Source organism: Enhydra lutris, unplaced genomic scaffold (genome assembly GCF_002288905.1).
Source record: "Enhydra lutris kenyoni isolate GAN:26980312 unplaced genomic scaffold, ASM228890v2 scaffoldscaffold1, whole genome shotgun sequence".
In the NCBI taxonomy this organism is placed as follows: domain Eukaryota; kingdom Metazoa; phylum Chordata; class Mammalia; order Carnivora; family Mustelidae; genus Enhydra; species Enhydra lutris.
This window is the reverse complement of record NW_019154085.1, coordinates 21,330,426-21,348,609: the sequence shown is the minus strand read 5'-3', so window position 1 is coordinate 21,348,609 and position 18,184 is coordinate 21,330,426. Positions and strand designations below refer to the sequence as shown.

The window sequence follows — 18,184 nt, the reverse complement described above, 5'->3', positions numbered from 1 at the left end:
AAAACAGAGAGAAGACAAGGAAACATAAAGAAAACTAAAGGGCTTTACCCACTCTCTCTGACACTAGGAATTCCCTTTCTCATTCTTTCTTGAGACAGAACTAAAGGGCTTCTTCCAGGACTGTCTCTTTTAGCCTTTGGTGCCTACTTCCAGGTTTGGGGCTGTTCTGAATTCAAGCCAGGAGAATACCATAGGTGAAAATATGGTAAACTCACCATGGTTTGGTGGTGCTTCAAATTCTGGTCTTCCCCACTCTGCCTGCTACTGTTCACAGTTTGGAGTCCTTACACAGCTGCTCTGTGCATTCTTTCCAGGTCTTAGAGCTGCGCTTACCAGGAGAGGCAGGCTGGGGTGTGCCTACACCAGCCGACCTGGAGCCAAAACCAAAAACTCTTTCTGAAAAGCTGAACTGAGTCTGTCAATAGAGAATTAATAAATTATAATATAGCAATTCGATGGAATACTATGCAGCTACGATAAAGAATGAGACTACTCTGGTATAGAATGTTTGTCAAGACGTATTGTTACACAGCAAGCCACAGAACATCTGGAGAGAGATTTTTATAGATGTGCATATTGTTGCTTACATGTGCATAAAGTAATCCTAGGAGTGTCCAAGAATTTGGTAACCATGGTTATTTCTGAAAAGGAGGACTGGAAGGGGGAGACTAGGCAGACAGGGGAGGCTGACTGATACCTCTGTGCCATTTGCCTGTTTTAGGGTAGATCAGGCTGCCGTACAGACATTTCATGTAGGCCTAAGGGCACATTAAGAAATAAACCAAAGAAGGAGGTAACTGGGGTGCCGCAGGCTTTTCAAATTATGGAACTAGATGACCCATTGAGTTGACGGAGTCGTTTCTCCAGACTAAGTGCTGTACCGGGCAGCAGGTTTTAGTTCCTCTGACCCCTGCTGCTGGTCTTAGCGCACACCTCCAAGGAGCTAGGCCACACGTGCCTACTCTTAGTCTTTGAATTTGTCAGTTCCATTGTGACCTGAAGAAAAATGTGGTTGAGAGTTAATTTATCCTTTGCAGTCTATCTCAGCCCACTTAATGTATGGAATATAATTTATAAATACAAATGTATGAAAATATTTGCCTTTTATATATAAATTAATTTTAATATATTTAAAGTGTTTAACTGTAATAGTGGGGAGCCTGGGTGGCTCAGTCGGTTAAGCGTCTGCCTTCGCCTCAGGTCATGATCCTGGGGTTCTGGGATCGAGCCCCACATCGGACTCCCTGCTCAGCAGGGAGTCTGTGTCTCCCTCTCCCTCTGCCACTTACCCCACTCCTGCTCTCTCTCACTATCTCTCTCTCTCTCAAATAAATAAAATCTTTAAAATAAAATCTTTAAAAAATAAAATAATAATTTAATGTGTAATACCTAAATATATATTTTGTGTGTATATATATATATATTTTTTAATATTTTATTTATTTATTTGACAGACAGAGATCACAAGTAGGCAGAGAGGCAGGCAGAGAGAGAGGAAGGGAAGCAGGTTCCCCGCTGAGCAGAGAGCCCGATGCGGGGCTCGATCCCAGGACCCTGGGATCATGACCTGAGCCGAAGGCAGAGGCTTTAACCCACTGAGCCACCCAGGTGCCCCTGTATATATTTTTTAATGTACCATTTCAAGTATCTCCCACTACCCAGTCCCTTCCAAGTTATCTTAGACATGTATTTTTATTGCAAGGCTAATTCACCTAAATAAGATTGACCTCCATGCTCCAAACGAACTGCTCTATGGACGAATGGGCTACATCTATGCTCTTCTCTTTGTGAATAAGAACTTCGGCGTGGAAAAGATTCCTCAAAGCCATATTCAGCAGGTACCACATTTTTGTGCTTTTTGGAGTTTCGATAGGATCCCAGTTGTTATCTGCCTGAACTCTCAGTTTTGTTTCTCCAGTTAGCGTACCCCAGGTAGAAGGAAGGTGTGTGTTGGTTTCTAAAGGTCAGGTTGGGATCAGAAAGCTGACAGTGTCCTGCTGAGTGCTGTTGGAAACACTTAGAGAGTGACTGGGAGCAAGAGGTCCAGCCTCCTCCGTTTGAGGATGTCACGGCCCTTCGGAAGATGAGGGCCAGGTTTCACCTCCCAGGTGCAGGTGTCTCCTTTCGTGCCTGAAGGAATTCATGCTTTCTCTGTCAAGTGAATTCTCACAAGCTCTAGTAAAGAGTTCAGAATTTCTGTATCTCCCTCTTTTAAGCGGAATACAGGCACCCCTGCTTTCTGAGTGTGGAATTAAGCTGTGCCCGTCTGTGGCCAGAAGATCCCATCTGATTCACCATGTTCTCCATACCTCTTAGCAAAAATTCCTTACCTCCACCAGGAAGATTTTTATTTTGATCTCATTATTTGATTGGTTTTCTCCCTATAGATTTGTGAAACAGTCTTAACCTCTGGAGAAACCCTAGCCAGAAAGAGAAACTTCACAGCAAAGACTCCACTGATGTATGAGTGGTACCAAGAATATTACGTGGGGGCCGCTCATGGCCTGGCAGGAATTTATTACTACCTGATGCAGGTAAGAGGTGAATATGGTAAAACTGAGAAATGTGCTTGGTGACTCTCCTGGCCAGGGGGAGAACATCGGGGCTCCCCCTCTGGTTTTTCATTCTGTCTGCAATTTTCTGGCCTCGACAAAAAAGGGCAATGTTTGCCAGAGTGCATTTTTAAGTGTATAAACATAAAAGGCACTGTGCCGTGGGATGATGTCTGATTTGTAGGTGACCGTACTTGTCTGCCTCGTGCCACTTTGCAGATTGAAGTGTTTTGACCTATCCTTCTACATGAAGTGCCTTCTGCTCTGCTCTGCTCTGCTTTTTTAGCAAATGCCTTGAATTAATATTGTTGCATATTATTAGACACCACCCCGTGAAACAAATTCCAAAAGTAAGAACAAAATCAATAGAAAACAAATGAGCATATGTTGCCTACGGCTCACTTGGAGAGCAAAGTCACAGAGCCTTTTCAATGGATTTTGTGTAACTTACCTGAAAAATAGCTGAATGTGCTATACCCAGCCATTCTTTGGATCTAATACTCTTGGGAGACATCAGCTAAAGTCACACAGACTAAGGACAGTAGTAGGATTTACTGCAGCAAGCATAACCTGGTAGGGGAGGTCAGAAGAGGACTTCTCATGAGAGTATCATTTCCATTGGCTTATTTAGCTCTCTTTAAAGAGAAATTGGCACTCATGAATAAGAATTCATAGCAAAAGAAAATTGATTTTTAATGGAAGCAGAGGTGCCCCCTTCACCTTCCCAAAGTACAATGCAGCATAAAGAAAAGTGTTTCATTAATATGTTCACCATGAGTGCTCGGATATACATACTATTAGCTGGTTGAGTAGCCGGCTGCAATAATGCAAAATCAATGTCAGACCTCCGTCTCCCTATAACTAAACAATGACAACGAAGCTGAAAAACTCAAGGTTATTATTGCTTTTGAATGCAAAGTCACACTTTGAGCGTTCGTGGCAGTAAGAGACCAACTTTTGTATTTGTTCTGTACTTCTCAATTAGGAGTTTTGTAATGAAGGGTTTTGACAATTCAGACATAGACTCCTTTATTTTTCTGGCATAAACCTCCACTGGCTCTGTATTTCCAGAAGTAAATGTATATTCTTGAGTTTTCAGGAAAGGGGGGTTCATGTATTCTGCAGTTTCAAGGTGGCTGGGCAGCCTCATGACCTTGTATGGAAGCATCCTGAGGAGTCATCTTACTTCCAGCTGCCTCCTTCTGGTGGCAGTGAGAAATCTGGAAACCTACGTTCTGAATTTTCCATTGGCAGATTGTTGTCTATTTGAGATTATTTAACCATTAAAATTAAATAATTAAATTATTTATTAAATTAAATAATTAAAATTAAATAATAGTCCATTCCGGTAAGTACTTACATATCATAAACATAAATAAAAATATTAAACATAAAACATAGTATTATGTTTTATCCCAATATCTTAAACATAAAATATTATTTGTAGCCTGTTTTGGATAATTCCTGCAAATTTGAGGAAAATCCACTCATTCTGCTCTAGCATTTTAAACTGAGCTGAAACAGTACTCTCTGGGTAAAGTAAAATCTGTATATGCCCTGTAGAACTCAGTGCCCATTCAGTTCCTGTACGTCACACCACGGGCTACCCCCTTACCCAACGTGCTCACCACCCCCCCACCTGACAAGGCCAGTACTTTGAATTTATTATTTGAAGAAGTAAGCTGTGCATTGAATTAAGTACTGGACCAAGAGGAGAAACTAAACCATTATATCAAAAATGGAGGCTCAGGGTGCCTGGGCGGTTCGGTTGGCTGAGTGTCTAGCTCTTGCTTTTGGCTCAGGTTGTGATCTCATGTCGGGCTGTGCGCTCAGCCGGGAGTCTGCTTGAGATTCTCCCTCTCCCTCTGCCCCTACCCCTGTGCTTGCTCGCTCGCTGTCTCTCTCTCTCTCTCTCTCTCTCTCTCAAATAAATAAATAAATCTTAAAAAAAAAAAAAGAGGACCAAATTCTTTAAAAAATTAAAAAAATTGGCTCAAATGCCCATTAGTGCATCCTGTAAATCTGTACGTCATTATATAAAAATAATCCTGCACAAATGTCGGTCCCAAATCCTCTGCAGAAAGGCTTAATCTAGAATCACACAGTTTGGGATCTAGATTCCAGGTCTCCTGACTTATTAGCTTCCCGTTTTATTGGAAACATCTACCACTTCTCTAAACGTAAAAATGAAAGTTGTACTTATGTTGTTTAATGCATATCTTTGTGGCTTTTAAAGTATGATTGAGGTATTGAGGTATTTAAAGTATGATCTGGGCGGTTCAGTTGGTTAAGCATCTGACTCTTGATCTCATCTCAGGTCTTGATCGTGAGTTCAAGCCCTGCATTAGGCTCCATGCTGGGTGTGGAGCCTATTGAAAAAAAAATTAAATAAAGTATGCCTAAGGTAGTAAAACCTTAGGAAACATCTCTTGTGCTCATGCATTGACTTGGGGAAATTATTTATATGTATGTATACAGTGATAAATACTGAAAAATAATATGTACATAAAGTCCCAAGAATTAATGCATAGACTAATTTTAGTACATTCCAATAGGTTTAAAAAAAAAAAATGGAATGGAATCCAAAACCTTTTAATGACTTCTAGTTCCTGCTGATCATGTTTCCTTTCTGGCTTAACACTAATCCCAGAGGGCACCTGGGTGGCTCAGTTGGTTAAGCATCCGATTCTTGATTTCAGCTCAGGTCATGATCTCAGGGTCATGCGATCAAGCCCTGTGTCAGGGTCCGTGCTGGGTTGAAGTCTGCTTAGGATTAATTTTCTCTCTCCCTCTGTCTCTCCCACCCCCTCTCTCTGTCTCCCTCTCTTTAAAACACACACACACACACACACACACACACAACTTATCCCTGAGGTTTAGGAAGATCTCTTTGCTTTAGCAGAACTAATAATTCCCTTTCTCGTTTTTAGCCCAGCCTTCAAGTGAACCATGTGAAGTTACAAAATTTGGTCAAGCCCAGTGTAGATTATGTCTGCCAGCTGAAATTTCCTTCCGGCAATTATCCTCCTTGTGTGGATGATAATCGAGATCTTCTAGTCCATTGGTGTCACGGGTCACCTGGAGTGATCTACATGCTCATCCAGGCCTATAAGGTACTGTGAATTTTCTCATTTTCAAAATAAATTGGAAAATATAACCTAAAATTCTATAACTTAAAATTGTTTTTTATGCATAATCTTTAAAGGAGCAATAGATAAATTACTTGTTGGACCTACAATCACTTTGCTAAATGGATTATAATTCATTCTCATAGTATCCATCTGTATGAGGGCAGACATTACTTCATAGATCAGGAGACTGCTTCACTAACAGTAGAATAGCCCAGATTATAGCATCACTGGCAGAGCCAAGATAAGTATCCCAGAAGTTCAATTAAAAATAGAACCTTTCGGGGTGCCTGGGTGGCTCAGTGGGTTATAGCCTCTGCCTTCGGCTCAGGTCATGATCTCAGGGTCCTAGGATCGAGCCCCACATCTGGCTCTCTGCTCAGCAGGGAGCCTGCTTCCCCCTCTCTCTCTGCCTGCCTCTCTGTCTACTTGTGATCTCTCTCTCTGTCAAATAAGTAAATAAAATCTTAAAAAAAAAAAAAATAGAACCTTTCTTGAGCACATGGGTGGCTTAGTTGGTCAAGTGTCTCTTGATCTCTGTTTAGGTCATCATCTCAGGGTTGTGAGATGGAGCCTGCTTAAGATTCTGCCCCCCTTCCTAAAAAAACAAACAAACAAAAAATACTATATTGGGGCACCTGGGTGGCACAGTTAATTAAGTATCCAACTCTCGGTTTCAGCTCGGGTCATGATCTCAGGGTCATGAGATCGAGCCCCCCATCAGGCTCCACACTTGGCACAGAGTCTGCTAAAGTTTCTGTCTTCCTCTCCCTCTGCTCCTCCCCACCATACTTTCTTTCTTGCTGTCTCTCTCACAAATAAATAAACACATCTTAAAAAAAATAAAATAAAATCTTTCTTGTGCATTGCTGATAGGATTATAAAATGATGTGGCTGCCATAGAAGAGAGTTTGGTAGTTCCTCAAAAAATAAACATAGAATTAATATGTGATTTAGCAATTCAACTCCAAGGTATATATACCCAAAAAATTAAACACAAGGATTTGTATAGATGTTACACAGATGTTGACAGCAGCATTGTTCACAGTGGCCAAAAGGTGGAAACAGTTCAAGTGTCCATGCACAGATGAATGGATAGACAAAATGTGGTGTGTGTCCATATACATATCTACAGGGAATATTATTGAGCCGTACGAAAGAAGGAACTTCTGACCCATACTGCAACATGCATGAACCTTGGAAATAGTATGTTAAGTGAAATAAGCCAGGTGCTAAAGGACAAATAATGTATGATTCCATTTATATGGTGTGATGGTTAGTATGAGGATGTAGAGTAGGCAAATTCATACAGAACGTATAAGAGAAGTTACCAGGAATTGGTGCTGGGGTAGGAGTGCATTATCATTTAATGGGTAATTAAATTTCATCATTCCAAATAGGGGTGATGAAAATGATCTGGAAATAGTGGTAATGATTATACAAAATTGTGAAGGTAATGAATGCCACTGAATTATACATGTCAAGTGATTAAAATTGTAATTTTTACATTTTCTTTATTTTACTATAACAAGAGAAATGCAAATATTGTTTCTAAAAAGCATGCTATGGCAGAGCCATAATCCGAGAAGAAAAAGGTTTTATTTGAAAGAAAAAAAAAATAGAAGTAAACCAAGATATCTGCGTCCATTAGTGCCAGATCTACAAATTACAAATCTATGAACTATAAACAAGCATTGGCATGTCATATTCTAAATAAGCTTTTAGTATATCAAATTTTACTTGCAGTAAGTTGGATATAATGGAAAAACTTTTTATTAAACTGTCTCATTCTCCTTCTAAGAACACTTAGTTTGCAATGAGATATTAGAAATGTCTAGGGGCGCCTGGGTGGCTCAGTGGGTTGAAGTCTCTGCCTTCGGCTCAGGTCATGATCCCAGGGTCCTGGGATCGAGCCCCGCATCAGGCTCTCTGCTCAGCAGGAAGCCTGCTTCTCCCTCTCTCTCTCTCTGCCTGCCTCTCTGCCTACTTGTGATCTCTGTCTGTCAAATAAATAAATAAAATCTTTAAAAAAAAAAAAAGAAATGTCTACTCAGAATATTTCTTGAGTCTTTGATCAATATATAGAAGATTATAAAGGTATAGCTCTATTTTTCTGACAAAGTATAGTATGTTATAATCAGATTCAATTTTGTAATCAATTTTCTAAACAGTTTCTTCTCCAGTTTGTAAAGAAATGTCCTAATGGTGAAGGGCATTATTGTTAACCAGAGAAGATAACATGTGGTCCTTTGGAAAGTAACTAATGATCATAGTAAGTCACAAGTAAAATAATGCTACTTCTCCAGTAATACCTCTATCTGTAAGCACAGACTGCACATAAAATGTAGATGGCACAGGCAAGGTCGTGTGCAGTTATTTAAAAGCAAAAAAAGCAAAGCTAGTAAAGTTTTGTAATTCATCCCCACTGACAGGACCCAACTCTCTGGCTCTAAATGCCTTGTTCTTTCTTGCCAAGCTACCTCCATCTCCCCTCCCTTCCACCCTCACCCTCCTTTCCCATAAGGGAGGAATGTCAATAGAACCTTCTTTGATACCACTTGTAATAAGACTTGCCCTTGGCTCTGCAGGCGTTCCGAGAGGAACGGTATCTCAACGACGCCTACCAGTGTGGTGACCTGATCTGGCAGTACGGGCTGCTGAGGAAGGGGTACGGGCTGTGCCACGGCACTGCAGGGAACGCCTACGCCTTTCTCACCCTCTATAACCTCACGCAGGACAAGAAGTACCTGTACAGGGCCTGTAAGGTAGGCATCAGCACTGTCGGAAAGAAAACACCTTCCCCTGGGAGACTGTAGAAGGGGCTCTAGTTCAGTCCGATGTGATTCATTCATCTTTTAAACCATCATGAGTCTGTGGAACACCTAAGAAAAGCCTTCCAGAATCATTCCATTGAATTCGCCTTCTTGTATAAGGACACAGTTCTACCCAACAGCATTTATGAGGGGACAAAAGAAACAAGTTCTGCTTTCATGACCTGGGAGACAGTGCTCAGGTAGCACATCACATTCCTCTCTCCTTCGCTTCATCCTCTTTCAGACCATCTGTTTCTCTGTATCAACCCCTTTTTTCTGCCTTGAAGATACTTTGCAAAGTAATTCTTAGGGATAATCTCTATCCACGTTTGGGGGTCTCTGGAAGGAGTCACTACAGTAACTTACCTTGGTCTCACTTTCAGTTTGCTGAGTGGTGCTTAGATTACGGAGAACATGGTTGCAGGACGCCGGACACCCCCTTCTCCCTCTTCGAAGGTATTTTCCACACGTTTACTTAGTTGCCTTGTAATGTCAGCATCTCCTTCTCTGCTTGGTAATCAATGAATTTGAATTTGAGCTTTATCAACAAATTAATTTTATAATCATTTCTTGAACTACTTCTTTCCTTCATTAATATGAAAACTCAATATTAAAAGTCAAGTAGTACATGGACTCTCTGAGACCTAATACCGTGGTCGTAATGATGACCACCATCTGTGGAACCAAGCACACGCTTGGCATTTTGCTGATGCCATCGTAAATCATGTCAGCAAAAACATACACGCATCATTGTCCTTATGTCACAAATGAGGGCACTGAAGCTCCGACAGGTAAGTGGGCCATGGTGCCACGTGAAGGACCTAACATATGATAAATGGCAGGGCTGCGCCTTGAACTTCTCTGGTTCAACTCTCCTTCCTGTCTTTCGCCCAGACAGAGAGACTGAGCACGCTAGTGATCTAGTGTTGACCTGCAACATATATAAATCCAGGCAGACGCCCCTTGCGTTGAAACCCTTGCCATTAGTATCATAATGCTGTTGATGCTACAGAACGAAGCCACTGTATGAAATGAACTCATTGGTGTAGTAACTTCTGCCTCTTTTTCTTCCTTCAGGAATGGCTGGAACAATCTATTTCCTGGCTGACCTCCTCGTGCCCACAAAAGCCAGGTTCCCTGCATTTGAACTATAAAAGGAAAGCCTGCCCCCTGCAACTCACTGCATGACCCTTTCTGTATATCAAACCTGGCCTGAGTGCTTCCATTGCTTTTCAAGGAAACAGAGTCAAACCATGTACTCCATTTACTTGATTTTTTTTTTTTTCAGAACTTGTCTTCAGTTCCTTTTGTCTGTTATTTACTTTTACTTAAAAGTATCCAAGGAAATGTTTTAACTTTAACCTCAATTTCTTCCTAAAGGTAGGATGAGTGTTATGTACAGTGTTTTGAGGGCATAGGGATATATATTTTTCAGAACTCAGAGGAAATCTCTTACTTAAGCTTATTGAATATAACTATCTGTTGCTGTTCAAAAAATGTTTAAAGGAAACTAAATGTAGATAAAGATAAATATATGGTTATTGGCGGGTATTGCCTTCTACCTTTATAGTATTTTTCCTCCAGTAGGGCAGACAGTTTTGTCACTATTTTTCTTTAGGTGGTTCATTGTGAAGGGGAACAAAAATATTAACTGTATGCTTCTGAGACAAAAGTTGCAAGAGTTGCAGACTGGTTTAAGGACCTAAATACTGTTTTTCAGATTCACAGTACTGGTTTAACTAGCGATAAAGATACTTTCAGATCTGCTTCCTCTTGGTAATAAAGCATCCAGGTTCTGTAAGTCAACATTTTTATCAAAAAGTTCTAAAATGCTGTGGCGGTTTTGAAAATTCTGATTTGAAGGTTAGTTTCAAGATAAGCTAACAAAAATTTATTAATAGTTTTTTTCTAAAAGAAGCGAGTGTATTTTTAAAGTTTGTTTGTTCTTTGGAATTAGTGTAAGATCAGGAGACGAGTTTCCTGTTCGTGAATGTGTTAGGACTTGGGGTTTCAGTCCACCCTGTCCACCCGACCTTCTAAACTTTGACTCGTGCTTTACTTCCTTGGCAATGACTGTGCTTTCAGTGCTTGCTGTTTGGTACAAACCATAAGATATTTTCCTCCCTTTCAGTCTATCTCGATGTTTGTTTTTTCACTAAATAGTACAGTGCTCTACATTTCTTTTAAAGGGGGGAAGAGGGCTACGTAGCCAATAACTTGAGCCAAAACACTAAGCTTTCCATAGAAACGCTGTTTACTTAGGAGGTATTAGCCAGTGAAAATGTTTAGAACAAATAGATCCTATCTCTCTGCCTATCCTAGGCTTAACTTCCCTCAGTTTCTGAGCCCTCGGGCTCCGGTATTTATATGGTAGTTGAAGGACCCTTGGTGCTTCACATCCTGTATAAATGTCCGGCTCATCAGCTTCCCCTCCGCTTCCTTCCTTCGCTCTCTTTCCCAGGCTGGTTTCATCCTTTCTGTCTATTTCAGCTGATTTTAGAACATTTTACAGCTTTGCAAAACAGGGTCTAAGAATTTTAAATGTGCCTATTTCATGGCTTTCTCGGTCTCAAAAGCATGCTATTTTTATTATAACTTTGAACCAAATCCCACTGGGTATATGTTGGTTCCTATGGATAATAGTCCCCTATTATTTCACAATCAGCACCAAAATAGTTTATATTATTGGAAATTGTCTGACCTTTTTAAGGCTACCAACAGAAGGATCTGAAAAAAAACAGCCCACTGCTCAGTTCCTAGGACCAGCTTATTCCTCTGTGACTCGCACCAGTTGGGCAAACCTTGTGCCTCTCAGATGTCGGAAGTGCTGGTCAGCTGTGCCTTTCTTCCAGACATTTCCGATGAGCAGTGGTGACATTTATAGTAAAGCTAATTTGCCTTGGGCTGGGTGTCCAACATGAAAGAATAAAACCCATGTAGTTTAGTTAAATGTCTTACTATGCTATGCCTGTACTTTTAGCTACTATAATTACTAACCAGGGGAAAGAGGCAAAACACACTTTCTCCTAGCCAGAGGAAGCTTAATCACAGTGCATCTCCAAACATCGTGATTAATTGAACCCAGGGAAGACTTCAAGGCAGCAAGAAGAACATTTTGAATAAGATTCTTGTTAATACTTACATTGCAATTTAACTACTGCCACCCATCCATTAACAAACTCATCAATACAAACACAATTCACGTTTCTTTTTTTTATTTAGCTTTTTAGGACTTATTAAACTGGCAGGATTTCTGTTCATGCCATTGTTTTCTTTATAGTTTAAGAGGTAAGAAGATTTGATAGGTTTTTAAACTCAAGCAAAAGCTATAAAATTAAGACCAGTTCCCTAACACCATGGTGGAAACTGAGAAACTTTTGTCAGCTTTCTTAGTTTTAAAAGGAAGTGGCATCATTGCAGTTATATTTCTGTTATATCATTTTCCCTCAGCTACTTTCATCTTCTTCTTCTTTTTTTTTTTTTTTTTTGATTAAAAAAACCTTCGCAAAAGTTGCTTCCCCAAAAAACTCATATCTCTTCTCTCCCCATGCAAAGACTAGGAGTAAAACCTTAGAAGTTTGTGAGCCGTGTTCATCTATCCCGCCATGTGTTTCTGTTCCCGTAGTGAGGACGCATTACAGAAGTTAATTTTTCATCATGTAAATAGTGTGAACGTTATCTCAGCCATTTCCATCTATCCCATTTGGCTTTGGTCTTTCATCCTTAGAGTGACTGGTTTCCTTTTCATCTTTGATGTCAGTTCTGATTATTTGACATCAAAAGCCTTCGTGGTAGGAAGAGTTTGAGGTAAAAGTGGGTCCACGACCACTTTATCTTCTCATTGCCACTTCCCTGCATGACTGAATTGAGAGACATACTCTGCTCCTATGTCCCCAGGTTCATTTATGTCTGATCTTACAGTGCCCTGCCTTCTGCTAGCTGATCTGAAATACAGAATGTGAAGAGTGAACACTTATTCATCTACTCCTTTGGCTGCTGGAACTGATCTGCAGTCCTCTTTTACTCATACTGATTTCTGATTCCACTTCTGCTTCCCCTCAATAGGTCAGAGCCTCCCATTTGCCTATTGCTGAGTTGTAGAAAGAACTGTTTCCCTCCTGTAGGCATAAACAGAGTGTTGGGGATATTCAGGGAACCCACCCCCACATTATATTGCCATTTACTGGGAAGGGTTGGGATCGTAAGTATTTCTATGTTCTGCAAAGGAGTTCACTTAGTGGTTCTCAATAAAATTTTGTTAGGACTCTGTGTCATGTTCTTTCTGTTTGCTTTGTTTTAAACTTAAGAAATATTTTCCTTTTATGGTAGATGGGGGCTTTTTCTCTATACTCTCATTCCCTGGGGTTTGTTTCCGACTTTTTCTTCACTGTTTTGTCAAATAAGATTTGCATTACTTTCTGAAAAGTTTCTATAGGGAAATATTTTTAAATCTGATTATGATGGAATCAGGAGGAATCTCTTAGGATCCAAACAAAGCAGTGTGTTAACCATCTCATACATATGAGAATCCACCCTGTGGTTAATAACTGTAGGCCTACTTCTAGAAATTTCCCTGCTGACCAATTCTGAAAGGAACTTTAAATAGAAGAAGACATTAAATAAGGCATAATTATAAAATGTATATTCAGAGGTTGGAGAGTTCTGCTGAATCACCTGACAAGACTTTGTACAACTGTGTCCATGCCACAGCTATGTGGTATCACTTAGCACAACAGAGATTTGCCAAATTGTAAAATACTTCTTTTCATCCCTGAATTAGATTTTGTCCTCTGGTACATAGGATGAAAATGCCCTTCATACCTCTAGTCTGCTGTTTGAATGACTCATAATAGTAAGGATAAATGCACAGTTATGTTTATTTCACTCCTTTGAATGAACAAACGTATAGATGGTGGTAATCACAACTTTAGATGCGGGCAGTGAGGCATGGAGAGGACAGTGCCTCACCGAGGCGTCCCAGAGCCTGCAAAGTGATGCCTGGCACGTTCGCACTAACTTGTCACAGGACTGCATCGCAGTGTGGAAGGCCAGCCAGCGCTGTTGGCTTTACCACTCCCTGGCTCATCCTCCAAATAGGAGGAAAACACTGACAAGCACATTAAGTTGCACACTTGTGAGCTCATGCACAAATAAACTTGAAGAACTAATTCGTCCCTTGTGATTTACCCCACTATAGTTTGATTTATTTTTTCCTAACTTTACATTAGAAAAGAACTTTGCCTGTCTCCTCTTTATACCCTCTGAATAGAATAATAATTTTTTTCTGTCATTTCTTTTTCCCTAGATCGTTCCCACTGTGGACTCAGTGTCATTAAAATTTTCATGTATTCTCTGTAAGCATCACTGAAACTGAGAAAAACCTGCAAGTCAGTCCCCTAATAATTTGCTTTCTCATTCTGTTTCCCGTCCACACTCCCCCTTTTCCTTCCAAAGCTGAGGGTCGATTAACAAAGCAAGAGAACACTGGCTTTTTTTTTTACAACGGAGGGCATATTGGCTTCATTGGTCCCAAAATTGAAACACCATTTTCCAGAAACCCAGTGCTTGTGCATCCTCAGGGACTTACCTGACAATTTCGTGAGTAATGGGAGAAAGCAGCAAACACAATAAACCAGGAGGTGAAATAATGAGGAAAAAAAATGGATCTCAGCAGAACCACTGCGCATAGTCCCCCAGTTTAATTTCACATTTCGACATTATGTTAACTTCTCAGGCACATGCAAATGACAACCATGGTGACATTAAATCTGCAGCTAATGTTCTATCTACAAATACATGTTCGAGAAAGCATTTGTGAGGCATTTAGTCATTACGCAGGGAAAGGCGGGACTCTTGACATCATTTTATAAAGTAGTGTCACAGTTGCCTAATTTCTCTTCTCTGATGGAGCTGGGTTATTCAGAAAGGCATCTGTAACCCCAAAAATACTTATGGGACTAGCTGTGAAAGTTGATGGTTAATACCAATCTCTTGGGATTTAGCACTGAGGGATTAACATGGCTACCTCCTTGCTGGCATCATTCAAACTGGTAGCACTGTTGATACACTACAAACATGCCATTTCATTTAAACTTGCAATGAGCAATGCTTTAAAACCATCTTACCCCCAAATGCATTAAATGCCTCTGTCTGCATGCAAGGTCCCTGGCAGGGGCTTTCTGTGTGCATAGGAGACACCCCTACTCTGATGACTCAGTCTGGTTAGAAAGAAGGAGACAAACAATTACAAGGAAATGTATTCGAATATTCCTGTTCATCCCGGACTACTCTTTCTTGTTCTACCAGTTTCAAGAATAACCAGGTCTTTCGTGTGAACTATGTGTCTGGTTATTTGGAGATACTGGAGTTGATAATCCTGCAGGGGAGAAGACACTAAAAGCCACTCAGGCAGTCCAGAAACACTCAAGAGTTCTTTCATTTGGATCACCGTGATGATGGGTGGGGTGGAGGGAAATTTGGGGACATAAAGTCATCTGCCCCCAAAATTACTTTCACTCAGCTGACTTAAAAACTCCCAGCACAAGCATTATTAATGACTTAGATTAGATCTATGTCCTTCCAGAATCCAGTTAAAATGCAAAAACGTAAAAAAAGGAAGTTCTTCAACCTATTAGTCATTAGTACCTTAGTACTAGGTTCATGACCTGTGCAGCAATTAATTTGAAGAACTTCAAACAATATTAATTATGCTACTAACGTATGCTAGGTCCAGCATCTAGCTAGGATTTGAAAGCTAAGATGATACCTGCTCACAAAAGCTTAAACCTGGAGATAAATATAAAAAAGTAATTTCAACATGATAAGGAACCTCACCAGGACTGCCTTTCCGTGAGTGATGGGGGTGGTGGTGTGCAGATAGGGAAGTAGAAGTATAGGAGAGTCAGGGAAACTTGTTATAAATAAATAAATAAATAAATTGAGGTCAGGGCTTTTTAACCACATAGGCATATAAATCACCCAGGGATCTTTTTAAAATGATTCCAAAATGCCCATCTGATGGGGCCAGAGATCCTGCAGTTTTAACAAGTTCTGACACAACACCCGTACGGCTGTCCACAGAGGCTACTTTTGAGTATAGGAGACCCAGATAGTCCAGCATGGAATCCCAAGTCCATAAAGAAGGAAGGTCAAGAGCTGGCTGCAGAGTTGAAAGAACTAACGTGTGTCAACCAAAGAGCCCAAGTACCAGTAGCAAGAGTGCGAAAGGGCTGGAATGATTGGAATCTGATTTCTGATGTGATGAAACTCCACATAACGTCCAGGCAATAAGGTCTGGGGGTTGATAGGTCCCCCAATAATGGGTCCGTGATTAAAGGAGCAAGACTGATACAAAGCGAAGGTCAAGCAAAACTTTATTTTGCGCCAAGCATCAAGAATCAAACCGAATGTTGGGGGCCGCACCTCTTACAGAGAGGGCGACCTCTCTCTGCTTCACAGACTAGCTTTTAAGGGCAAAGGCCATGTGGTTGGGCCTGGCCATGCACAGGTGACCAATGAGATTGTAACACACAGAGGAAACTCTAGTCACGCTAGGTCACACATAAGTGACCAATTGAATTACAATTTACCCTATAGTAGACATTTGACCTAGCCTATCACCTTGGTCAGAATTGGCGCCCAAAAGGCTCCCAAAGGGCGGGGCCCATACTCCTTGGTAGCTAGGGAGACAGTATGCAACCCCCCACTAATTGGATGTCTCCACCTGGCCTGACCCACCCTTGTATCTGGGCTTTGTTACCTGGGGCTGGTTTCCAGGACTTGTTTTTAAGTAAGTCCCCTGGGGGAAGGGGAGCAGGGACAGTTTAAGGGTTAAACAACAAGGTGTTTATTTAAAGGATGGTTGGAAGTGCTCTGGCTAAATATGTCCTTACAGGGGTGATTAGTTTTCTGTGCCAGTTATCGCAGCAGATGAAAGAAGCAGACTTAGAACAAATATGTGTTTATAATTTTATCAGGAAAATTGCCAAGAATTTGGTGTCTTTCCAATCTAAAGAGAGTCGTAGGCTTCTAACGGAATCATATGGAAGACAACTATACTAAACAATTAATTTGAGTCATCTGGAACCATCAAGGCTTGTATGAGGAAAATGAGACCCCTCTGCCCTTTGTTTAGAACTTATAAGGAGCCATAATGGCCAATATTTTGAAAGTGTTTGAAAAGCAGAAACAGATCTTCACATTCCTTTTTCCATTTTTTTTTTTTTCTGAGCCTGTTCTGAGTAGTTAATGTACACTAGAGGCATTGTTTGCCTTTATTTGCCATCATCTCTGTCATTTGCCATGTTTCCTAAATGAGAATTTCATAAAATGATACGGGTCTATAGTGCCTCAGGGGCCATTTACCGAGGGACACTTCAGAGCAAAAGAACAGGGCTGATCTAGGAAGCTTAGAAACATCATTAGAAATGAGAAATACACATTAGTTCTCAACTCCTAAGCTGAAAGTTTGATACGAGTGGCTATGGTCATATACTCCTGCTTTCTGGGTATTTCCTGGGTGTTCTGTACTAGAAACTGATCCAAGTTTAGGTAACTCACATTACCAGTGTATTTTCTACCACTTATCACAGAGAATGTTTATTTTTTTTTAAGATTTTATTTATTTATTTGACAGACAGAGATCACAAGTTGGCAGAGAGGCAGGCAGAGAGAGAGGAGGAAGCAGGCTCCCCGCTGAGCAGAGAGCCCGATGTGGGGCTTGATCCCAGGACCCTGAGATCATGACCCGAGCCGAAGGCAGAGGATTTAACCCACTGAGCCACCCAGGCGCCCCGAGAATGTTTATTTTATCTTTTACAAGTTCTCACCTGCCCAGGTAAAGCTGAGTTCCATTCTATTGAAATGTACTAAGAGTCTCTGTAGGTCTGGCTTTGAGGGCCTTTTTGTTTCCTTGAAAAGGCCAATTTATCAGCTTTTCGCCCTTTCCCTCCTTCAAGTTGCCCCTTCAGTTGAATATCTTTATTCAGTTAATGATGTAACCTGGCTACTTAGGTCAAAAAAGGTGAATTAACATTCTTAGATTGTTGGTTCTCAAAATGCAATCTCCAGATCAGCAACAAAGCAGTGTTACCCAAAACTTGTTGGAAATGCACATTCTAGGGCCCAACCAAGACCTACTAAGTCAGGACCTCTTGTGATGGGACCCAGCCGTCTGCTTTAATAGCCCCCAGTAATTCTGGTCACAGTCAAGTTTGAGAACCATTAAATTTTAAAACAGGTTAACATTACAAGTTCCATAGACATTTAATTTACAATTTAGAGTTTTAGATTTGCTGTGTTCTTGTTGTATTTTAGCACACACACACACACACACACATCTGTAAGCCCATGAAATATTCCTAGGCCCAAGGCACTATGTCTTTCCTAGTGGACAAAATGATGCCATTCTGGTTTATTACTGCCATAAAGATGTTCTGGGAACAATAGGTACAGTACAATCATCTTGCAGCTAGGAAAGGAGGCACCCTGGTTAAAATATTTACTGAAATAATGTGTTTAGATATATGTCTTCCCCCAACAGACCCTCAACTTCTTGCAAGAAGGGGCCCTATCCAAGTTCTGGATCCACTGTGTATATACAGTGTGTAGCGTACACAGAGCGCTCAGAAAATGTGTGTTCAATGCAAAACTGAAATATGGTTTGACCAGCTAAAGAAGTGGACTTAGAAAC

The 18,184-nt window shown here is 40.7% G+C and overlaps 1 protein-coding gene across 1 annotated transcript in view; it reads left to right on the top strand.

The window, feature by feature from the left end:
• Positions 1-12,762, top strand: part of LOC111143498 (LanC like 1) — a 39,033-nt gene extending 26,271 nt beyond the window's left edge. The window contains exons 5-10 of the mRNA XM_022497304.1: positions 1,703-1,838; positions 2,388-2,534; positions 5,483-5,665; positions 8,269-8,445; positions 8,877-8,949; positions 9,571-12,762. Of these exons, the coding sequence (XP_022353012.1) occupies positions 1,703-1,838; positions 2,388-2,534; positions 5,483-5,665; positions 8,269-8,445; positions 8,877-8,949; positions 9,571-9,647 (793 nt within the window). The 3' untranslated portion in view covers positions 9,648-12,762. The remainder of the gene's footprint in view (positions 1-1,702; positions 1,839-2,387; positions 2,535-5,482; positions 5,666-8,268; positions 8,446-8,876; positions 8,950-9,570) is intronic.
• Positions 12,763-18,184: the final 5,422 nt, after the last annotated feature.